General features: G+C 33.3%; 1 protein-coding gene across 6 annotated transcripts in view; it reads right to left on the minus strand.

Annotated features, from left to right (window-relative positions):
• Positions 1–25,930, minus strand: part of RAVER2 (ribonucleoprotein, PTB binding 2) — a 144,083-nt gene that overhangs the window by 31,802 nt on the left and 86,351 nt on the right. For 3 of the 6 annotated variants that reach the window (XM_082453512.1, XM_082453507.1, XM_082453511.1), the window contains 6 exons: positions 21,329–21,414; positions 19,534–19,638; positions 19,264–19,375; positions 17,061–17,329; positions 7,742–7,853; positions 6,235–6,371 (listed from right to left, as the gene is read on the minus strand). In XM_082453512.1, the coding sequence (XP_082309638.1) occupies positions 6,235–6,371; positions 7,742–7,853; positions 17,061–17,329; positions 19,264–19,375; positions 19,534–19,638; positions 21,329–21,414 (821 nt within the window). The remainder of the gene's footprint in view (positions 1–6,234; positions 6,372–7,741; positions 7,854–17,060; positions 17,330–19,263; positions 19,376–19,533; positions 19,639–21,328; positions 21,415–25,930) is intronic. The other 3 variants (XM_082453508.1, XM_082453510.1, XM_082453509.1) reach the window with 3 other exon arrangements.

Raw genomic sequence — 25,930 nt, forward strand, 5'->3', positions numbered from 1 at the left:
TTACAATAGGTGATTTAAATCTTTGTCTAATAGGTCCAATGTTTGGGCTTCCTTAGAAACAGTTCCTATTGGTTGCTTTTCCCACTGTTTATGAGCCATACTTTCTTATTTCTTTGCATGTCTCATGATTTTTTGTTGAAAACTGATATAATGTGGCAACTCTGGAAATCAGTTTGTACTCCCCCTTCAAAATTTGTTATTGCTGGTTGTTTAGTGACTTTTCTGAAGTAATTATGTTAAGGGTGTATCCTTTGTTATGAGTGGTAACTGAAGACTACCCCATTAGCTTAGTGGTCACCTAATGATTCACCTAAGACCTGGAACCAATAAGTCTCTGAGACTTTGCCATGTGTGTGTTGGGCCAAGCCTTCAACACTCAGCCAGGCAGCCGACAACTCTGCCTTAGCCTTCACTTCTGCAAGTGACAGCTTAGGGCCTTCTTGGGTTCTTCCCAAGCACGTGCACAATCCTACATGTGTGCATGGCCTTGTAAGATTCCCAGGATACGTCAGAGCTTTTCAAAGGCCTTGTGGATATCTCATACCCCAACGTTTCCTCTAACGCTTTTTGGTTAGCCTATTTTTTGCCCCAAATATTATCTAGCACCTCAGGCAGCCACAAAGTTAAACAATTTCCTCTAAATGTTTTCAACAAACTCCCCTGAGGGCAAGCTCTGAGTCAGGTCAAATGAAAATAGCCTTGCAAGTGGGGTCCTTCCTGGGAACCAGCAGAGAGGTCAAATAATAGTTCTCTGGGAAAGAGGCTTTGTGGAGCTCCAACCCTTTCTTGCCCACGCTGGTGGATACCAGCTTCCTGGTTTTTTACTATGATTATGGGCTGTTGGAAAGAGACAGGAAAACAGGAATTGGATTGGCTAAAAGACCATAAAGCTAGCTGTTTTTACCAATATTCAGACATTTTTCTTGACTAAATACTCCCCTGGTTGCTTCATGCCTTTAGCTAATATCCAGAGTTCTGTAAAGGTTTATTCTGATCATTCCTGCCTGCATTATTGATGCCTTTATGGAGGAGACACTGCTTGAAGGTTCTTATTATGCCATTTTGGTTGATGTTATCTATGGCTTGGATTTTCCATGTAAGCCTATGATACATTGCAAATTAAATTTAGAGTGTGAGGCAAGAGTCCGGGTTCATGTTTTCCAATATTGATAATCAGTTGTTCTAACAATATTTGTATTTTTTACCTATTGGACTGTTGTGAAATTTGTGTCCAAAATCAATTTACCATTTAAGTATGGGTTTATTTTATTCTACTGATCCATTTGCCTATCATTATGCCAACACCACACTGTCTTGATTACTATGACTTTATAATAAATCTTGAAGTCATGTAGAAGTCCTCCAATTTTGTTCTTTTATGTAAAGACTGTTTTGGGTAGAGTAATTCCGCTGCATTTCAATATAAATTTTAAAAATCAGCTTTTCAATTTCTATTTTAGAAAAAGGCTGCTGAGAAATTCGTTGAGATTGCACTGAATCTTTAGATCAATTTGAGGAGAAGAACTGACATCATACCAATACTAAGTCTTCCAATTCATGAGCATGGTATAGCACTCCATTCATAGGCATCTTCTTTAATTTCTCTCAGCATTGTTTTATAGTTATCATTGTAGAGTTTTTACAAATCTTCTCTTAATTTATCACTATGTATTTCATGTTTGGTGCTACTATAAATGGAAATTCTTTTTAAACTTTATTTTCCAACTGTTGCTGCTAGTACGTAGAAATACAATTCATTTTTTGTATATTGCCCTGCTATCTTGTGACCTAGCAAAGTTTACTTATTATATTTAGTGGTTGCTTTTTAGATTCTTAAGGCTTTTTCATGTAAACAGGCATGTCATATGCAAAGAGAGACATTTTTACTTTTCCTTTCCTATCTCATACCTTTTTTTAAACCTTGTTTCATTGACTAAAACCTCCAAGTTTATGTTGTTGAATAGAATTGGTAGAAGTGTACATTCTTGCCTGCTCTGACAATCTCTTTGTTTTAATTGGAGGATGTAGTAAATTTTCACTTAACTATCATTATCATTCAATCAAGGTTTACCACTTATCTATTTGTTTTCTATTCATCCTAATTAGTGTTTTTCCTTTCCTGACATTTTTTTTTTTTTTGGTTTAATCAAATGTTCTTAGAATTCCATTGTAATTAAACTGTTGACATTTTAGCTATAATTTTTGAATTTTTTAATGGTTGCTCTATGGATTACAATATACATTCCATAACTTATCACAGTCTACTCAAGAGTTAATATTTTTCTACTTCAGGTAAAATGTAATTACCCCACACACAATTTCATTCACCTCATACTGTCCTTTGTACTACTGTTGTCAAATGTGTTATATCTACACACATTACAAGCCGCACCATGCAATGTTACAATTTTGTGTTTAATTAACTTTAATAAATAAATTAAGAAAATAGAAAATATATAGTCTTTTTTATTTACCCACATAGTTACCAGTTGTTTAATCACAATTATACTCAGTGAGGGGCAACCTAGTGGGTGCAGGACAAGGATGTTGCTAAACATCCTACAACGTAGAGCACAGCCCCACTGAAACAAAGAATGATCCAGCCCAGAATGTCCACAGTGCCAAAGTTGAGAAACTGGCTTGAGATAAGATGCATTATTTTTATCTGATGGCTTTCAAGATAATTTCTTCATAACTTTGGTTTTCAGCATATTAACTGGTGTGCCAACATAATATTTTGTTTTTATTTATCCTGCTTTGCAGGGGAGTTCTCTGACTCTGTTCAATCTGTAAGGTTTTTAAAGCAAACATGGGAAATGTTTTATCGTTATTTTTTCAAATATTTTATGCCCAATTATCTTTCTCCTCTCCTTCTGGGACTCAATTACACTTATTTTAGACTGCTTTATATTGTCCCGTAGGTCCCTGAGGATCTGTTTATTGGTTTTCAACCTCTTTCTCTCTGTTCTTCAGACTGAATTATTTCTTTTGATTTGTCTTTATATTAATTGAACCTTTTTTCCTGCTTTCTCCAAACTTCTACAAAGCCCATCCAGTGTATTTTTTTTGGTGGATACTGTACTTTTTAGTTCTAGAGTTTCTATTCTTTTTAAAGTTTATGTTTCTTCCTGAAATTCCCCATCCGTTCATTTTTACTTTATTTCCTTTAAGTCCTGTTTATAATAGTTGTTTATAATAGTTGTTTTAAGTCTTTGTCTACTAATACCAACATCTGGTTCATCTTGGGATCAGTTTCTTTTAATTGCTTATCCCCTTAATTGTGGGTCACATTTTCTTGTTTTTTCAACTTTCTAATTATTTTTGTTTACTGAACATTGTGGATGATATATTCATAGATACTATGGATTGTATAACCTTCCTCTGAAGGCTGTTGATCTTTTCTGAGAAGGAGTCAACTTTTATGAACTCAAACTCCAAACTATCTCCTCTGTGCTGGAAAGGAATTGAATCTCTTCATGGTTCTTTAGGCTTCCATCTGGTGTTTGACACCAGGTCCCCTGGAGTCTCCCTCACACAAAGTTCAAAAGTCAGTCAAGTGTATTTGGGCTGAGTTTACACAGAGATTTTTCTGAGATTTCCCCTTACTTTCCAGCCTTGCTAACAGTCCTGAGCTCTGTCCTCTGACTCCATCAGCTGGTAAGACTGCATCTTTCTGCACAGACTGGCAGTGGGGTGGGATGGTGTTAGGCAAAAAGCCACAGAAACATAAATCTCATCCAATGCAGTTTTCCTCTTTCAAGGACTGGCTCCCCTTCAGTTTCTGCCTGCTTTTGGTAATTCTTCAGGGCCTTCAAATGTTTTTGTTTCATAGTTGATACAATTTTAATAATCGTTATCTGCAGGAGGGATAATCTGATACAAGTAGCTTCACCAATACTAGAATGCCAATTAGGATTGTTAAATGTGATAGTTTTATTGGAAATAAAGAGTATTATATCCATCTATATTTTGACACAGCCATCTCTCCTAATCCTCATGCACAGTTGCTAGTACAAAGCAAACAACCAAACAGTTTCTATAAGACACTACTTTCATGCCTGAAGAAATTTCTCCATGGTATAAGGAAAATAATGTGGATTTTGGAATCAGAGAAATCCTTTACTAACTGCATAAACTTGAAAGATTATTTACCCCTTTATGCTTTTCCACTTGTATTATGGAAGTGGTCATTTAGATATCACAAGATTGTTAAAAAGATCAAATGTTTATATTACAAAGCATATAGTAAATGTTGAAAACAAACCTTGGTTTCTTTTCCTTGGACCTTTTCCTGAATTCTAACAGTGGAAATAGAAGGAATTCCTAAAGCATGACCAACTTTTACTAGTTATTCAATTAGTAACATTTAATTAAGTTTAGGTTATAAGGAAAGAACACAAGGAAAGAAAACAAATCTCACTTTATGAACAAGCATGAGGAAACAGCAGGGAATGTCCAAGGAGACACTCAATCAAGAGGGGATGCACACCTCCACAATTTCTCTGGTTAAGCAAGTGCAGAGGCAGGAGGAAGGCTGGCAATGCAAAGACATCTTTATCACAGAATTTCTCCCTCAGTAAATGGGAAAGGTCTTTCTATGGATATAAGTATATAATAAAACACAGTAATCTAACAAGCAAAACTGCTAGTGAGAAAAGCAACACAAATTTCAAAAATGAAAAAGTATAAAAATAACTTTTAAAGCTTAAATCACACATTTAACTGTTTTTAAAAATTTATTGTGCTTCCTCTTGTTTATGAAAGTAAATTTTGTTCCTTGTAAAAAAAAAAAAACCAAAAAATTAGAATTGCACAGGACTATATTTTATAAATTTTTAAGATTAAAAATAGATTATGAAAATTTACCATGTGTTTACACATTGTTTTACATGAGTTTTAATATCTGCATTATATTTCCTGATAAAAATATGACATAATTTGTTTATTCAGTCTTATAGATTGTTGGAAATTTAGGTTGTTTCTAATTTTCACAACTATAAATTATTTATAAATGATTTTACACATCTCTGATAATTTCTTTGCCTTTTGTCACTTGTAAATATAATCAGCATATAACTAATGTTCTCATCTAAGTCATTACTTAAAATGTTAACAAATAAGGGAACAAAGATGGAGTTTTATGAAACATAGAAGAAAATGCCTTCCAAATTGCATCAATTCATGATTACTGTTCCTTAAAAATAGGTATGTTGCTTTCTAATTGCATCATCTTCCAATTCATATTTCTCCATCTTTTCCACAGGTACATAAGAGACGACTTCATTATATCCAGCTTTACCATTTCTACAGAATCCATTTGACCTGTGTTTCTAGTATCCTATCATAAAAGCATAATCAGGCATCAATTGTTCTAAGTGAATTTGCATAGGTTTTCTTTTCTAAGTTTATTAGAGACAGGTGAAGCCAACACAGCTGCTCTAAGAAAAGCAAAGTGGAGGTATTGCTCCCCCAGACAGGAAAGAGCTGAGAAAGTGACTGCTCTGAGAAATAAGAAAGAATCAGAATTGTTAATTATAAGACTCTCATGATTACATAATCATACACTACTAACATGATATACACTCTTAGCTTAAGCCACCAAGAATAAGCTGAAGGAGAAATGGCCAAAGCGAAATGGACATATTTAAGTAATGACAAAGTGTGTCTTTTGAATGTAATACTTTTAATGTTATTGATTGACTGTTTTAAGAGTTAGCATAATAGTGCTAGTTATGATCATGTCTCTACATACACAAGCGGTGGGGAAGAACAGAGGTTTCTTAGTCAGGTCTACACTGGTGTAAACCAGAGGTCAGCAGAGTTTTTCTGTAAAGAGCCAGAGAGTAAATATCTGATCCTGTGGGCCACACAGTACCTGTTGTAACTACTCAACTCTGCCGTTGTAGCACAACGCACCATAGACAACGTGCAAATAAATGGATGTGGCCGTATCCCAGGAAAACTTTATTTACAAAACAGGTTGTGGGCTGGATTTGCTCTGTCATTTGCTCACCACTGGTGTAAACAATGCAATGGAAATATCTAGGCAAAATCATACTTAGCAATCTTCTGAACATGTCCTAAAATTCCAAATGGCGAGCAAGAAATATTGTATAGATCAGTGCAATTTTAATTCCTTATGATATTACAAGAATCACATTTTCATATCCAATGAACTCAGTATATAGTTGAAAAAATTTTTCTATATATCATCAAAACCTGAGAATCATGTACCTGTGCATAATCACCAAAAGGTTGAGAATAAGCAATGCACTTCTCCAATGTGTGTGGCGATTCATTTCCCTGAGAGATTGCATCCAGAATGTTGCTTGCAATTCCAGTCTTCTGTAGAGTGATTTTACTTGCAGGGGCTTAAGGCAAAATCAATGCATATATTTCAGTTAGGTTGTTTTATTATAAATTACAGAGTACAAAACCCATTAATTCAGCATATTCTCGAATAGAACACAAATTTTAGTTTGCCAGTAAATATCTACATTTATTACTCCTGAGGGAAAAATATATAGTATGTGATATTGTCTCGTTTGTTTAAAACAACAAAAATGGAAGCCTGCCCTATGGGTAAATGATCTTGATGGAAACATTTAAAAAGTATATGTCTAATCTCTGAAATAAGGCATACGAAATGTAAATTAACCATTCTTATTAATGCAATAGCTGTAACCATCAATTTTTAGATCAGATAAAAATACAGTAGGCATACCAGAAGCACATTAAATTTTTTTCTGGCTTTAAAAAATTTTTTAATTTTTAATTACAAATTTATTAATTAATTACAAATTAATGTTTTGGTTCAAGAGGATACTTCATAAAATACAAAGAATGTATATTAAAAACAAAATTTATCTTTCACCTCTTTTCATTCAATTCTATTTTTTTTCCCAGAGGCAACAGTTTAGAACTAATTTTCTCAGATTTACTTTATGCATTTACACATTCAAATACATGCATATAAGAATACATAGCTTTAAATAAACATAAATGGAATCATTCTATGCACACATTTGCTTCTTCCACTTAACCATTTGCTTTAGAGATCATTTCATATTAGTACATGTAGCACTCCCTCAATTATATATTCCATTTTATGACAAACTATTTAACCATTCCCCTATTGATGACCATTAAGGCATTTTCCAATGTTTCACTATTGAAAACCAATGTTGTAGTGAATATCTTAGTGCCTAGAGCACACCACACTTGTGATTTTCTCTTAAAACTATATTTGAATTAATAGTTTTAATTTACTAATTGAAGGCCTGAGGAGGGCCTCTAAAAGAGTAAATGAGAATTCCACTTCTGCCGATTATTAGTAACTAACATATTGGGGGGTATTTGGCAAATACTCTGGCTATATTAGATTACACAGAGGTTTAAACTTCATATTTTAGAAATATGATTCTATATATATTGTAAAGAATTATAGTATTGCCAAATAATTCCTTAATCCAATTATTTTCAATCATGATTCCATAATAATTCAATAAATTGATTATATGCTTAATAACATATTATAAAAGATGTTTTCCTTAAATAAAATAGAATGTATTTTAAAAGCTTTAATTTAGTTATTCTTTCAATTTATGGACTAGGGTCATAACTTGGGCTTTAATTGGTTAATAGGCATTATTTGCTTCCATTAAATTAAAAATTAAAGTAAAACTCATTACGAAAATTATTCTATAAAACTCCAAAATACTAATACTGAGCTCTTACTTACATGATAAGCACACACTGGGCAACACACTTGCTAAGTTCAAGTATGGATTTTTACTGAGCCGAATTTCTTTCGGTGGTTCTCCCAAGAGTGAAGTCTGATTCTTAGAGGCAGCCTATTTATCAAAAACAAGAGAGTGGGTGCTTAATAAGAGGTAAAAGAAAATAAAAATGCAGGAAGAGTAGAGAAATACTTTTTCTTCAATAAATCTGGTCTAGTATGATAAAAATTTGTGAAACCTAATGTTTGAAGCTATAAATTTGTGAAATATTTCTGGATACTGATTAAAATGATCACATTTCACCTGCTACTATTTTTCCAATTAGTTTTAAAAAGCTATTCTAGAACCACAGAACTTTAGAACTGAAAGAGAACTAAAGGCCATCTTGTACAACCTTCTCATTTGAACCAGGAGAGAATTCATGTTCATGAGAAGAAACAAATCCCATACCTTATTTTCAGAAATACTATCATCAACATTTACTTATTAAGATATTTACTTAATATTTGGCCACAGCCACATGACAAAGGCAAAGCTTATTTATCTCTGGTATTAAAAATAATACCAAATAAAACGAATGGATTTAATAAAATCCAATTCAACATTTAGATAATAACCCTAGAAATTCATATTTATTGAAAATATATGATATCAGTATATATATATATTTAAAATAAACTTATTTATTTATTTATTTTTGGCTGCATTGGGTCTTCGTTGCTGCGTGCAGGCTTTTTCTCTAGTTGTGGTGAGCTGGGGCTACTCTTAGTTGTGGTGCACGGGCTTCTCATTGCAGTGGCTGCTCTAGTTGCGGAGCACGGGCTCTACCGCGCACAGGCTTCAGTAGTTGTGGCTCGCAGGCTCAGTAGTTGTGGCACACTGGCTTAGTTGCTCCGCGGCATGTGGGATCTCCCCGGACCAGGGCTCGAACCCATGTCTCCTGCACTGGCAGGCGGATTCTTAACCACTGCACCACCAGGGAAGTCCCGATATCAGTATATTTTTATATAACTAGGTGTAAGGGTTCTAGCATTTCTTTAACAGAAAAATAAGGAGACAAAATCATGGGCTGATTCCTCAGTATATTTCATATTATTCTGCCAGAATTTTTACTTTTCTAGGATGGTAAAGATTTTAAAATAAGACACAATTCAGGTTGGTTAATGCTAGTAGCTATGTTTTCTTTTAAATTAACTTTTATTTTGTTCCCTGAACAGAATGAAGAAAGCATAATCTCAAGAGCTTCTTTCTATATTTGAGAGCCAAAGCTCCTTACATTTGTTCCTTATCTGGCCAATATTATTGTATTTAGACAGAGGAAGCTGTCTTGTACATCTTCATAAGCCCCCCAAAAGTCCACATTTGCTTGTGATATGTAAATCACAGATGAAGATGTATTCATTCATTCATATGTGTATACTGAATACTTACTATGCTCTAGGCACTGTGGTAAGCATTGGTAATACTAAAATGAGTAAGACAGGGGTACTATCCTTAAGAAATTCAGTCTAGTAGATAAGATAGTTCAAGAGAAGTCTAAGATGGAACCATAAGGTTACAAATGGGAGCTAAAACCATTAGATATATGCCAAAGGAAAGCATATAGCATGAGAAGGGACAGAACCCTAGAGAAAATCCCGTGATTGAGTAAAGGAGAGGTAGCCAGCAAAGAAGTTTCTGATTTTGTTTCTAAAGTACTCAAGTTGCTAAAGTAATCAGATTATATCCATAGCAGGGATTCTCAGCTCTAGCTATGCATGAGAATCACTTTAAAAACTCAAAAATTAAATAAATAAATAAATACAGAGTCTCTCAACAAAGAAAAGCCATGGACCAAATGGCTTCACTGGAGAATTCTACCAAGTTCTACAAGGAATTAACATCAACCCTTCTCAAACTCTTCCACAAAATTAAAGAAGAGAGAACGCCTCCTAACTCATTCTATGAGACCAGTATTACACTGGTACCAAAGCCAGAAAGACACTATAAGAAAACTACAAAACAATATCCCTTATGAATATTGATGCAAAAATCATCAAAAAAATACTAGCAAACCAAATTTGGCACATTATTAAAAGGATTATACACCATAACCAAGTGGTATTTCTTCCTAGAATACAAGAATGACTCAACATACAAAAATCATTCAATGTAAAATACCCCACTAACAGATTGAAGGAAGAAATGCATGATCATCTCAATTAATGCAAAAAAAGCATTTGACAAAATTCAACACACTTTCATGATTAAAATTAAACACTTTCAACAAACAATTAATAGAAGGAAACTACCCTAACATAACAAAAAGCCAACATTATACTCAATGGTGATCTTCTTCTAAGATCAAGAAAAAGACAAATATACCTGCTTTCACAACATCTGTTCAATATAGTATTGGAAGTTCTAGCCAGAGCAATTAGGCAGGAAAAAGAAAAATAAAAAGCTTTCAAACTGAAAAGGAGGAAGTAAAATTAGTTCTCTTTGCAGGTGACATGAAAATCCTAAAGATTACATACACACACACGCACAAAATGTTAGAACTAATAAAAGAATTTAGCAAAGTCACAGGACATAAAATCAACATGCAAAAATCAGTTGTGTTTCTATACACTAATAATGAACAATCCAAAAGGAAAATTTAAAATTTCCACTTACAATAGCATCAAAAAGAATAAAGTAATTAGGAATTAACTGAACCAAGGAGGAGAAATACTTGTACACTTAAACCTACAAAACATTGCTGAAAGAAAGTAAAGACATAAATAAATGAAAAGACATTCCATGTTCATGTATTGGAAGATTTAATATTGTTAAAATGTCAATATTAACCAAAGTGATCTACAAATTCAATATAATCCCTATCAAAATTCCAGCTTTTTTGGGCAGAAATAGAAAACTCCATCCTAAAATAGATATGACACATCAAGGAACCCCAAACAGTCAAAACAATATTGAAAAAGATGAACAATAATGGAAGGCTCATACTTTCTAATTTTCAAGCTTACTACACAGCTACAGTAGTCTCAACAGTATGGTACTGGCATAAAGACAAACATAAAGACCAACAGGATAGGATAGAGAGCCCAGAAACAAATTATTGCATATATAGTTAAATGATTTTCAGTAAGTGTCAAAACTGTACAATGGGGATAGGCAGTCTTTTCAACAAAAATGTTTGTAATTCTGGACATCCATGTAAAAGAATGAAGTGGATCCTTACCTAACACCATATATAAAAATGAACTCAAAATGGATCAAAGTCTTAATTGTAAGAGCTAAAACTATAAAAGTCTTAAAAGAAAACCTCAGGTGAAAAGCTTCATAACATTGGATTTGGCAATCATTTCTTAGAGATGACATCAAAAACAGAAGCAAAAAAAAAAAAAAAAAGATCATATGTAGGGCCACAAAACAAGTCTTAACAAATTTAAGAGTACTGAAATCATATCAAGGATTGTTCTGACTATAATGGTATGAAACCAGGAATCAATACTACAAGGAATATTGGAAAATTCACAGATATGTAGAAATTAAATAACACACTCTTGAACAACAAAGAAGTCAAAGAAGAAATCAAAAGAGACATCAGAAAGTATCTTGAGACAAATGAAAATGGAAACACAACATACCAAAACTTATGGGCTGCAGAAAAAGCAGCTTAAAAGGGAAGTTTATAGCAATAAATGTCTACATGAAGAAAAAAGAAAGATCTCAAAGAAACAATCTGACTTTACACCTCAAGTTACTAGCAAAAGAAGAACAAACCAAGCCCAAAATTAGCAGAAGAAAGGAAATAATAAAGATTAGAGCAGAAATAAACGAAATAGCACTAAAAACACAGATCAGTGAAATTAAGTGTTAGGTGTTTTGAAAAGATAAACAAAATAGACAAATTTAGCTACAATAACCAAGAGAAAAAGAGAAGACTCAAGTAAATACAATTGACCCCTGAACAACAAGAGTTTGAGCTGTGCAGGTTCACTTATATGTGGATTTTTAAAAATAAACATAGCATGTGTATTTTCTTTTTACATATCTTTGAATTAACTAAGTGTGGGGAAAAGTTTGTGTTCAATTAGTGATCACAATATGTGTAATCAAAAAGGGTACTGATTCTATCCAAACTGTTTCAGCTTCCTGTCCTTGAGTGAGTCATTTATCAATGCCTTTGTTTTTGAGGCAGAGATATCAGTACACGGATTTTTGACTGCTCGGCAGGTCAGTGCCCCTAACCCCTTTGTTGTTTAAGGGTCAACTGCAGTTATAAATGGAAGAGGAGACATTACAACTACAGATACCACAGGAATACAAAGAATCATAAGTGATTATTATCAACAAATATATGCCAACAAATTGGGTAACCTATGAAAAAATGGATAAATTGCTAGAAACATACAACCTACCAAGACTGAATCAAGAAGAAATAGAAAATATGAATGGACCAATAATGAGTAAGGAGTAATCAAATACCTGACAACAATGAAAAGCCCAGGACCAGGTGGTTTCACTGCTGAATTCTCCCAAACATTTAAAGAAGAATTAACACCAATCCTTCTGAAACTCTTCCCAAAAATTGAAGAAGAAGGAATACCTCCTAACCTGTTTTACGAGGCCAGCATTGCCCTCATACCAAAGCCAGACAAAAACATTACAAGAAAAGAAAACTACAGGCCAATATCCCTGATGAACACAGATTCAAAAATCCTTAACACAATACTAGCAACCCTAAATGAAATACTAGCAACCTGAATTTGACAACACATGAAAAGGATTGTACTCTGTGATCAAGTGGGATTTATCCCTGGGATGCAAGGATGGTTCAACACAGGCAAATCAATAAATGTGATACACCACATTAACAGAATAAAGGATAAAAACCATATGACTGTCTCAATAGATGCAAAAAACACCTTGGACAAAATTCAACATCATTTCATGATCAAAACTCTCAACAAATTGGGCATAGAGGAAATCTATATACCTCAACATAATAAAAGCCATATATAAAGGACATACCCACAGCTAACATCATAGCTTTTCCTCTAAGATCAGGAAAAGGACAAGGATGCCCCCTCTCACCGCTTTTATTCAACATAGTATTGGAAGTCCTAGCCAGAGCAATTTGGCAAGAAAAAAGAAATAAAAGGCATCTAAATCAAAAAGGAAGAAATTGAACCATCTCTGTTTGCATCTGTTGCATTTCTATATACTAACAATGAACTATTCAAAAAGAAATTAAGAAAACAATCCCCGTTATAATACCACCAAAAAGAGTAAAATACTTAGGAATAAATTTAGCCAAGGAGGTGACAGATCTGTATACTGAAAACTATATGACATTGATAAAATAAATCGAAAATTACACAAATAACTGGAAAGATATCCTGGGTTCATGGATTAGAAGAACTAATATTGTTAAAATGTTCACACTGCCCAAAGCGATCTACAGATTCAATGTAATCCCTATCAAGATTTCAATGGCACTTTTCACAGAAACAGAACGAACAATTCTAAAATTTATGTGGAACCACAAAAGATCCTGAATAGCTAAAGCAATCTTGAGAAAAAGTTCAAAGCGGAGGCATCACACTTCCTGGTTCCAAATTATATTACAAAGCCACAGTCATCAAAACAGTATGGTACTTGCATAAAAACAGACACACTGACCTATGAAAAGAATAGAGCCCCGAAATACAGCCATAAATATGTGGTCAACTAATATTTGAAAAGGATGCCAAGAATACACAATGGGTAAAGGACACTCTCTTTAATAAACGGGTGTTGGGAAAACTGTATGTCCATATGGAAAAAAATGAGACTGGATCCTGATCTTACATCACACACAAATATTTACTCAAACTGGATTAAAGACTTAAATATAAGACCCGAAACCATAAAACTAGAAGAAAATATAGGGGAAAAGCTACTTGACATTGGTCTTAGCAATCATTTTTTGGATATGACACCAAAAGCATAGACAACAAAAGCAAAAATAAGCAAGTGCTAAAAAGCTAAACTAAACTAAAGAGCTTCTCTACAGCAAAGGAAACAATCAACAAAATTAAAAGGCAACTTATGGAATGGGAGAACATATTTGCAAACCATATATCTGAGAAGGGGTTAATATCCAAAATATATTTAGGAACTCATATGACTCAATAGCAAAGAAAACAAATAACCCAATTAAAAAATAGCAAAGAACCTGAATAGATATTTTTGCAGAGAAGATATACAGGTGACCAATAGGCATATGAAGAGGTGCTTAACATCACTAATCATTGGGGAAATGCAAATCCAAAACCACAATGAGACACGATGTTGGTGAGGATGTGGAGAAATTGGAACCCTCGTGCTTTGCTGGTGGAAATGAAAAATGGTACAGCTGCTGTGGAAAATAGAACGGCAGTTCCTCAAAAAATAAGATATAGATGTACCATATGATTCAGCTATTCCACTTCTGGGTAAATACCCCAAAGAATTGAAAACAGGGACTCAAACAGATATTTGTACATAGCAGCATTTTTCACAAGAGCCCAAAGATGGAAACAACCCAAATGTCCATCAATGGATGAATGGATAAAGAAAATGTAGTCTAGGGACTTCCCTGGTGGCACAGTGGTTAAGAATCCACCTGCCAATGCAGGGGACACAGGTTTGAGCCCTGGTCCGGGAAGATCCCACATGCCGCAGAGCAACTAAGCCAGCGAGCCACAACTACTGAGCCCGTGTGCCACAACTACTGAAGCCCGTGCATCTAGAGCCCATGCTCCGCAACAAGAGAAGCCACTGCAATGAGAAGCCCGCACACCACAACGAAGAGTAGCCACCACTCGCCACAACTAGAGAAAGCCTGTGGGCAGCAACGAAGACCCAACACAGCCAAAAATCAATAAATAAATAAAAAATTTTAATGTAGTCTATAAATACAATAGAATATTATTCAGCCTTTAAAAAAAGGAAATTCCAATACATGCTATAACATGGATGACCCTTGAAGACACTATTGTGATGGAAATAAGTCAGACACAAAGGACAAAAACTGTATCATTCCACTTACTTTGGGTACCTAGAATAGTCAAATTCTAAGACAGAAAGTAAACAGTGTTTACTGGAGGCTGGGGAGAAGGGAAAATGGAGAGTTGTTGAATGGGTACAGAGCTGCAATATGGGATGATGAAAAAGTTCTGGAGATGGATAGTAGTGATAGTTGCAAAACAATGTGAATGCACTTAATGCCACTGAGTTGTACACTTAAAATTCAGATCTCACCCCTATCTCTCTGAATCAGATTCTCAGGGCTGAGGAAGTTAGAGTCCAACCCTCTCCATCTTCTTTTTTTTTTTTTTTTTTAAACTCTAGTGGTGATTCTGACAAAAAAGACAGAATCAAGAATCACTAGTCAACATAATATTAAAGATGCAGGTCTAAAAATCTACAGCCGAGTTTAACCAACTGTTTAACAAAGTCCAAAATCTTGCTACATACTTGGAAAACATACTTGAGGTTACCTGGTCCAAGCCCCTATTGTCAGGAAAGAAGAATCACTTCTACAACAATCTGTACAGATGTTCACCTGGGGTCTGCATAATCATTTTCAGTGATATGACATTCACATCTTTGTGAAAGTGTCAAGCTTTTTCTTTGTTTGAAAACTTCAACTATTCTTTGTTATATTAAGCCTAAATCTGCTTTATTGTATGTCATACTTATTGAACTAATTCTGCCCACTAGAGAAACATAAAATACCATGTGACTAGACTAGTCTGTAAATTTTTTTTTTTTAATGTCAAATTAAATGTCAGCTGGTCAACCCTTGCCAAGTTCCACGTATCTATTTCCTTCAATTCTTCTTCACGGGACTTGTTTTCCAGGCCCTGCCCCACTTCACCTGTCTTCTTCCAGATACACTCTCATTTGCCCATTATGTGAATCACCTCAAGTCCAGTTTTTCTAAAGACCCTAGTGCTTTCAATGAATTAAAAAGTCTGTGCAAAAACATACAGACTATTGATATATGAGTTTTATTTAACGTCCCTCAATAACTTAAGCAATTAATCCTGCAGATAAATCTTTAAAATTCATTCTATGAAGAACCACCTTAGCTTCCTCAATGTATAATTATAGGCAGTCTATCCATACCTCCTGCCATGACTAGGTGACACCAAAACCTCTTACAAAGTCAATATTATTATTTTGACATTTAAATATAGCCAACTACAAGAACTGTTTCCTCACATGCCACTTCTAATCCAAAGGGTATTTTGGGGAACAAGTTAAAAAACTTAAATGTACTTTATTCTACCTACCAATTATAACATTTACAAATATCAGTGGTTTATAAAACAATAAAATTTTGGGTAAAAACCTCCAGAATTAAAACCAAGATTAGATTCTTTTGAACAGACCAGAGATTAATAACTGGCTTTGAAATTTTTCAGATACAATAGAATTTATTCTACCTTTAAATATTAAAATAATACTTAATTAGCTACAGAATATACATTTTAGAAAAAAATTAGTATATTTTAAAGAACAGCATTATTATTTACTAAGAAATCCTTATAAATAATATCATTATATAATTGGATAAGTATTAATGGTACTACTACACTTTTCCAAACTACAAAATTTTGAACTTACATTCCTTTATATTTGAAAACTATGCATATCTCAAAGTTTTTAGAAAAGCAAATGTTTATAGGAATAAAGAATTCATATTTAAATATTTTATAATAACAGATTTTTAAAAAATTTTATAAAAATTAAATTATTTTATTTACAGACAAACTGGCAAGTAATTAAGCAGAATCCCAAACATCATTTAGCATAACTTATCAAAGGATGGACTTTTGTTTGTTTATAATGACAGGTTTTGTTTTTTTTTTTAAGAGTCCAATATTTTCTTCTCTTTTGAGAAGTAAATGTACAGTATGAAAAAGTCTTCATGTCATTGACATATTATAGGAATTATCTAGTTTATAATCCATATTTATATACTTTAAGTATATTATCAACCTCCTTTGAAATTCAAAAATAGTTAAGATTGCTTGATACTTCATAAATTATACCACCTGTAAAATAACCAAAAATTAGATTACTCTCGAATTAGAATAATTTCATTTAAGATATAGTTTAAAAGGAATACGTATATATTCCTTTGTAGTATATACATACATGTAGTATACACATATATACTTCATGTATATACATGTATGCATTTATATGTGTATGCATGCATGCACAGTCTCTCTCTCTCTCTCTCTCACACACACACACACACACACACACACACACACACACACACACACAGAGTTTTCTTACCCCTGAACTTATCTCCAGGCCTTTTGGCTGACTTTGTTGTTGTTTATGATGTCCCGTGAGCAAGCCTCCAGCAGTAAGGTTTGGAAAGCTCTGAAGATAAGCCTGTGACCCTGAGAAATTTCCTTCTGCCATCCCCACCAAGGCTGACTGTTTCTCCTGAGTGTTCCCATGCCCTGGCCCAGCTTGTCCAGCAATGTGCTGATTTGGAAGGAATGGTAACATGCCCATGCCAGCTGTTATAGTTGTTTGAGTTGGAATCAAATTAGATGCTGTAGTGAACCACAAATGCAAAAAGGTTTTGGTTAGATGAGGCTTATTCACAATAGTCCTTTCGATTTTGTCAAGTTATGGGCAAAATGTGCAGAAACCTATTTTTTTTACCTATTAGAGAATAGTTAAAATACAAAAGGTGAGGTTAAAGGTTATAAATTAGCAGCCTCCTGTATGGAAAAACAAAAACCTCTAATAGTAATCATGCTTTTCCTATTTTCAACAACTTCCAGGATAATCTCAAGGATATTATATTTTTTAGTTCCAAGTTTTAATTGTACATTTTAGAAGGTGAGAGCAAAATTTATATACTTTTTGGCATTTAAGTTATATCAGTACCTTTTTTTTAATGCCCAGTCATTGTAATTTGCCTGCTTTCATATTTGAAGGGAATAATTAACTAAGCCTTCAGTTTAAAAGAAATCTCTGACACTCAAAAATTAATAAAGTTACATTAAACCCAACAATACATTTAGTCAGCCGGCTTGTACCAGCTCATAAGAGTCAACTGTGCTATCTCTTCCCAGCTCTTGAGTTCAACGTCTTTGCACGAGTAACCTGAAATCAGCCATGGTTGGACTGTTTACACACAGAAATCCACAAATGCTACAAATCAAGACTTTTTTTTAACCCACAGAGCTGGTTTTTAAACACCAGCACACCACTGGTTTAAAAAAACATCAATATTTATGAATAGCTAAGCACCAAATGAAAGTTTAACACATTAAAGTTTTACATTGTTATTTACAGGGAATAACAAGAAATTCTGGAAGAAATAAAATTTTAATAGGAAAATTCTGAACCATTCCATTTTTTAAAACTCTATAGGCCAAAACTAAATGAAAAGAGCTAGTTTTGACAACTATCTTAATTAAATCAAAGTTATATTTTACAAATTCACTAAACAAATTTCTTAAATTATTTTTAGTACTAACTATTTAGAGATAGATTCTCAGTTCTATCTTTTAGCAATATATTTATTTGGACACTTTGAATTTTCAGTGTTCTTAAAGCAGCAGTGCTAAAGCAAATGGCTAATTATTTAATCCAACACAAATTATAAATATCTGTACAAGCTTTCAGGCATACAATATTTAATTTTTAGGACAGACTCCATCACACCCTAAAAATGTCTGTACCTGTCTGTGTACTGGTTTAACTTTTGCCCAATTCCAATAGTCTGAATTGATTATTTGACCATTTGACTTGGTTTTATGTACAAGAGGCTAAATACGCTACCCATATTTAACTGACTTGGTTTTTTTTCTTTTTTATCACTGGTGGACTTTCTCTTTTTTTTCCCCCTCAGCAAGCTCACTTCGAACAAATTTCAATTAAACTTCAAGTTGAAAGTGCCTTTCAAAATCACATAAGACATCTTGGTATACTACCATGCTATTATTCTGAAAAGAAAAATAATTGTTCTGTTTAAATTTGTTATATTTTAGAGGCACATAATACACATTTTTTTTTTTACTACTAATTTGGAGCTCACATTTTAGAAATGATACAAATAAACAATCAAACTTTAAATTTACAATTACCAGATATTTCTTAATAAAAGCTAAGGGTTTCTTATCCAGGCAAAAGTTAAATGGATCCCTATGTAATGTGCTGTCAGCCCAGTGGGCAGCATGTCAGTCTCAAATAGATCTATGTCTTTGCCTCATGCTGCTGTGAACCTTCATCAAATATTAAAGCATATCCAACAGAGAAAGTCTTATCTTGGCATAGAAGCAAGTCCATCAATAAATAACTATCAATAGTATTCTAATATTAAAAATAGAAAAGCCAAGAGGGCTCTTGAAATTTTAAATGATTGAATAAAACTCAAATCTGACCTTCCTGTAAATAAAAGTAGAATACAGGTACACTATCTTTAAATCTCAAATCTGACTGTTTACTGACATCTCAGCAAATACACATCATTTACTTTTATGTGCTTCTCCAAGATGGCCCAACTCTGTTTTCAATGGAAGCGGTGACCCTATCCCTACTGCAGCTTGAAGTACCATAGCTGGGGGTTCTCCAAGTAAGCCTGGTTTCTGCAAAAGAAGAGAAGAAAAGACTTTTGCTCATGGCAGCAAGACATAACCTAATAAAAAAGCTACACATGTGAAAATTCATTAACAATCTGACCAACAGCCTGATTACAGAAAAGGAATGAACTCATTTCAAATGAAAACAATAATTCCATACTTACATTATTAGTATGAATATTCTCAAACTTCATTAATTGTTGCTGTGCCAGTGGTACATGAGAAAGATTCTGAAGAAATAAATTAGAAGTATTACCCATAAGTGAGCTCTGTGAAAATGATAAAACATTAAGTAAGCTTAATTTTGAAGAGCTACTTGTTGTGTAATTCATTTTAAAGTTCAATTCCTGAGTTGATCTGAGCAAAAGCAACAGCTTCTTAATATTCTACTTTCTAATTACGGGCAACACTAATTAATTCTTTCAATAATACACAAGATGTGACCATACAGTCATGAAACTAATTCCATATCCCTTCCTTCTTTTCTTTCATCCTTCCTCCCCTCCCCTCACCCCTTTCTGGCTTTGATGTCAGTATCATTCAATCATTTATTTATTCATTTAATCGTTCAACAAAGATTTATTGAGCACTTCTATGTGCCAGGTACTGTGCTACAGTATGATCTGCCCTTATGGATCTTATAGTCCCCTGAGGAGGGGAGACATTAAGTAATTATAAAAACATACAATTAAAAATGGCAATGAGTGTATGAAGGAAAAATACAAGGAGCTATGGGAACAAATAGTGATGGAACTTGATTTAGATTGGTAAATTCAAGGAAGGTTTCCCTGAGGAACTAACTCTTGCACAGAGATCTGAAGGCTGTGGAGAAATAACTAGGTGAAGTCTGGGGGAACAAGGTGGTGCTGCGGTGGGAAGTATTCCAGGCAGAAGGAACAGCAGGAGCAAAGACCTAAGGAGAAGAGAAGAAAGCCCTTCAAGGACCAAAAGCAGTTCACCAGAGCTGGGACAGTGATACCTAAGGCATATGAGAGGCAGGAGAGGCCAGCTTAGACAGGCCTCAAGGCAAAATTAAGCAGTTGGTCTTTATTTTAAAGCAAAGGGAATATTGTCAATACTCTGGTCTCCCCTCCCATATCACTTCAAACCTTATTGTAATTAACTGTTTAATGCTTGTTTTCTCTATTTGTTGAAATTCTATAAGGATAAGGACTGTGAATATTCTGTTCAATGCTATAGCCTCAATGACTAGCAGAGTGTCTAGTACATGTTAGATTTTCAATAAAATATGTTGAGTAAATGAATGAACCATGTACAGGTCATATGCTAGATTCTAAGAATGAAAAATAAACAAACAATAAGCCTTTTCCTTAAAAAGCTGCGTTTAGGAACAGACATTCATTCATTCAACCTATAACAACCCATTTATTATGTGTTAGGTTTGATTTGTAATTAGGCTTCTATATAGATGTAGCCTTAAACAGTACCTGAAATTAGTAGGTAATATTTATCTCTAATATTACGGATATTTATGTACACAAACATAGTTTAAAATACTTATCTGAAAAAGGTAAGAAAAAAATTTTTTACTCTCATAAATATATAAATTATTTCTATAACATTGATTAAATTTTAAGAATTAAGAGTTATTGTTCATTTATTTTTCTTTCTGTAAATACTTTTTTGAGTTAAGACCACATAAGACTTGTTCTGAGCTACTGAGTTATTTCTAGAAAAATATACCACAAAATATACCTCTTCCCTTCTTAATGCCCTACAAATAGGAATCAATAAATATATAAACTATGATGCTTTGATTACCTTAATTTGATCTGATTTCCTTATTAAGTTCTGTTTTTATGTAGGTACACTTACTACTAAGAATTTCATTTAAAAACAAAATACTCATTTAACTCCTTGAGAACTTTAAGTGTAAAGAACAAACAAAATATTCACTCCAAATTTTTGATGCTTCAGTACTTGATGCTATTTATATACCTGATGTGCTTTATTCAAATGTAAAAATGCAGGGGAGATGGATGGATTCATCAGATGTGGCAAGCTGTGAGGTGTTCCAAGAACTGCTTTAAGAAAATAAAAGTAAAAATTTAACTTTATGATATATATAGAATTAAAAAAATAAATAAAACAAACTCCAAAAAGGGTAAATGAATATTTCTTTAAACTTTTAACGTATTTAGTGGAAGTTCAATGATATACTGACCTTGTCATTGTACAAAAAGTGACAGGCTCCTTTCCTTGTGATTCAACTCTAGAATTTGATTTAAAATTCCAACACCTTCTGTCTCAATGGTAAAACACCAAACCTAGTCTTTCTCTTCTCTGGCACTTAGTGCAAGAAAACTAATTCCACCTTTTAATAAGTATAATACTAATTGAACCCATGTTACTTGCTCAGTATTTTTGTTAGGTTTTTTTGGGTATTCTGGAAGCGGATCAGGTGGGAGGGGAAGGACAATATACAATCCTTGTCGTTAAAGCTTATAATCCAATTGAGAAGAGAATATGTACATTTAAAAATATTTCATAAAAAAACCTAAAGAAACAACAATATTGTACATAGTTGATAAAAGGAATAAATGATAACCATACTCTTTATCAAGTTTGTCTAAGAGTACAAATACCAGAGTACATATCAGAAGAGATATTTTAAGAACAGACAATATACAGACAAAAAGAACCATGAGATAGAAAATATATGAAGCAATTCATCTAATTATTAGATGTAAATTGTCATAATATACAGCTAATTAGAATCATAGAAGGTCAGGCTTAGAAAGTACTTCAAAAAGCACGTAATCCAATGATCAAACATATTTGAAATTTATACATAACACTGCTACAAGTTCATTCATGCTTTAAAAACTTTGCTTCAAATTTTTGTTACTTGCGAAGGCAATCCATTACATCTTTGGAAAACTGACCATTAGAAAGCACTTTCTTTAGAATGAACCAGTTTCAATGATAGGTAATGGGAAGATTAGATCATTAGGATAAGTTGCTTATAAAGGAAAATACTGTTTATTAGGAAAGAGGGGTAAAGATCACCATTTCATAATGATTAAGGGGTCAATTCATCAATTAGGATGCAACAATCTTAAATGTCTGTGGACCAAATAACAAAGCTTCAAAATATATGAAGCAAAAATTTCTAGAACTGAAAGGAAAAGTAGACAAATCTACGATTATGGTTAGAGATTTCAATATCACTTCCTCTCATTTTTCAGACAGTCACTGTATTTTGTTATAAAACATTAAAATATTTTTCACAGCTTTTAGTGAATATAGTATTTCCCAGTTTAAAACAACAACCACCAGAATTAAAACATTCTGAAAATGTCCACAGTCTCACATCTAACTGCCCTTACCCTTAGATCTTGGCTAGGTCTCCCATTGAGCCTCTTGCTCCCCTCAATAATTGATAGCATAAGTTGACTGAAAACCAGTAAGGATACAGGAGACTTGAACAACACTATCAACCTAAAATTTATATACAAAGGATTATAAAGCTGAGACGAAGTGACAGAGTGGCATGGACTTATATATACTACCAAATGTAAAATAGATAGCTAGTGGGAAGCAGCCGCACAGCACAGGGAGATCAGCTTGGTGCTTTGTGACCACCTAGAGGGGTGGGATAGGGAGGGTGGGAGGGAGACACAAGAGGGAGGGGATATGGGGATGTATGTATATGTATAGCTGATTCACTTTGTTATAAAGCAGAAACTAACACACCTTTGTAAAGCAATTATACTCCAGTAAAGATGTTAAAAAAAAAAAAACTGATTTGCAAGGCAGAAATAGAGACACAGACGTAGAGAACAAACGTATGGACACCAAGGGGGGAAAGCGGGGCAGTGGGGGTAGTGGAGGTGGTGGTGAGATGAATTGGGAGATTGGGATTGGCATATATACACTAATATGTATAAAACAGATAACTTGTAACAACCTGCTGTATAAGAAAATAGTCTTAAAAAAAAAAAGAAAAGAAAACTGATGTTCATGGTCAAAAAAAAAAAAAAGGATTATAGTAAGTAATGACCAGGTGTGGCTTACCGTAGGAGTGAAAGATTGGTTTAACATTCAAAAATCAATCAATATAATTCATCATGATAACAGACCAGAAATTAAAAAGCCACATTGATGATATCAATAAATGGAGAAAAGCATTATATAAATTCCAGCAATTATGATAAAATATCTCAGCAATATAATCCTTATAATCCTTAGTTGTTTTTTTTTTTTTCTTTTTTCCTTTGTGGGATATTCGAAAGTTTAAAACGTATGAGTCCTAACTTTGGTGGCATCTCAGCTAAAAGAAAAAGCTAAAAGAAGAAAAATTTCCCAGCTTGAAAAAGGAAATCTGTGAATAAAAAACTATAGGTAACATAATGCTTAATAATAAAAGAATGAATGCTTTCTCTGTAAGATCAGGAACAGGGCAAGGATGTCCACTCTCATCAGTTCAATGCACAAATTTTTCAGGAATTTCTATCAACTGCAATAAAGCAAGAAAAAAAATAAAAGGTATACATATTGTAAAGGAAGAAGTAAAACTGTGTTTATTTGTAGATGACATGATTGTCTATACAGAAAATCCTAAGGGCAATACCTACTATTGATAGAAATAGAAAGCAAGACTGCAAGATACAAGATAAATAGACAAAATCAATTGTACTTGTATATGCTAGCAACAAGCAATAGGAAATTGAAATTTAAAAAGTAATACTATTTAAAATAGTATCAAGAATATATAAAGAACTCAGCAACAAAAAGACACACAACCCTGTTTAAAAATGGGCAAAGAACTTGATTAAGCATTTCTCCAAAAGAAGACATAAAAATAGACAACAAGCACAAGAAAAGATGCTCAACATAATTAGTCATTAGGGAAATTCAAATCAAAACCATGATGAGTTGCCAGTTGATTCCTATTTGGATGGCTAAAATAATAATAATAATTTTAAAAACCCAGAAAGTAACAAGAGTCTATAAAGTTATGGAGAAATTGGAACCCTCATACATTGCTTTGGGAATGTAAAATGGTGCAGCCACTGTGGAAAACAGCTTGGCAGTTCCTTAACAAGTTAAACATAGAATAACCATATGACCCACCAATTCTAGTTCTAGGAATATAACTCCAAAAGAACTGAAAACAAATGTTAAAATGCTTGTACATGAATATTCATAGCAACACTCTTCACAACAGTCGAAAAGTGAAAACAACTCAAATGTCCATCAATGCTATGTGCATACAATGGAATATTATTCAGCCACAAAAAGGAATGAAGTACTGATACATATTACAGTACTCAAAAACATCATGCTAAGTGAAAGAAGCCAGACACCAAAAGTCACATAGCGACTTCTGTTTATATTAAACACCCAGAATAAGCAAAAGTGTAAAGATAGAAAGCAGATTGGTTGTTGCCAGGGCCTGGACAGAGGAGGAAATGGGAAGTAACTGTTTCATGGGTCCAGATTTTATTTTGAGGTAATGAAAATGTTTGAAAGTAGGCAGAGTTAGTGATTACACAACATTGTGAATGTACCAAATGCCACTGAATTACTGACTCTGAATTCTGCCTCAGAAAATTACTGCAATAAAAAAATAGTATCAAGGAACATGAAATGCTATGGATAAATCTGCAAAAATATGTGTAAGATTTATACCCTGAAAACTACAAAATACTGCTGAGAGAAATTAAAGAAGACCTAAATAAATGGAGAGATATACCGCACTTATGGCAAATTGCTGTCAATGCTGCACAGATTAGCATACAGATTCAACACAATTCCAATCAAATTTCCAGAAGACGTTTTTCATAGAAATTGACAGCTGATTCTAAAATTTATATGCAAATACAAAGGACCTAGGATAGGCAAAACAAAGAGAAAAAGAACAGAGTTGAAGGACTTTCACTAACTGATTTCAGGACTTATTATAAAACTGTATATAATCAAGACAATGTAGTATTGATATAAAGACAGACATTTAGATCAATGGAATAGAAACAGAGAGTCCAGAGATAGAGCCATATATATATGGTCAATTGATTTTTGAAAAAAGTGTCAAGAAATTCAATGAAAAAGGATAATCTTTTTTAACAAATGATGCTGGAACAACTGTAAAAAAAAAATTAACCTGGACCTTTACCTCATATCATAAACAACAATTAACTTGAAATCATTCATCAACCTAAATTTAAGAGGTAAAATTATAAAACTTCTTGAAGAGAAAACATGTAAGAACATCTTGGCAAAGATTTCTTAAATATGACACAAGAAGTATGAATTATAAAACAAAAAATAATAAACTGGACATAAAGTATTTAACCAATAAACTGGTCAAAATAAAAAATTTTGCTCTTCAAAAGATATTGTTAAGAAAATAAAAGGACAACCTACAGAGTGGTGGCAAACCCATATATCCAATAAAGGACTTGTATCTAGGATAAAAAATCCTAACAACTTAATAGGAAGATAAACAACCTAATTTTAAAATGTACAAAATATCTTAAAAGATATATTAAGAAAGAAGGTAAAAAGATGTCAAATTAGTACATTAAAAGCTGTTCA

Source organism: Balaenoptera physalus (assembly GCF_965194825.1).
Source record: "Balaenoptera physalus genome assembly, chromosome: 1".
Classification (NCBI taxonomy): Eukaryota; Metazoa; Chordata; class Mammalia; order Artiodactyla; family Balaenopteridae; genus Balaenoptera; species Balaenoptera physalus.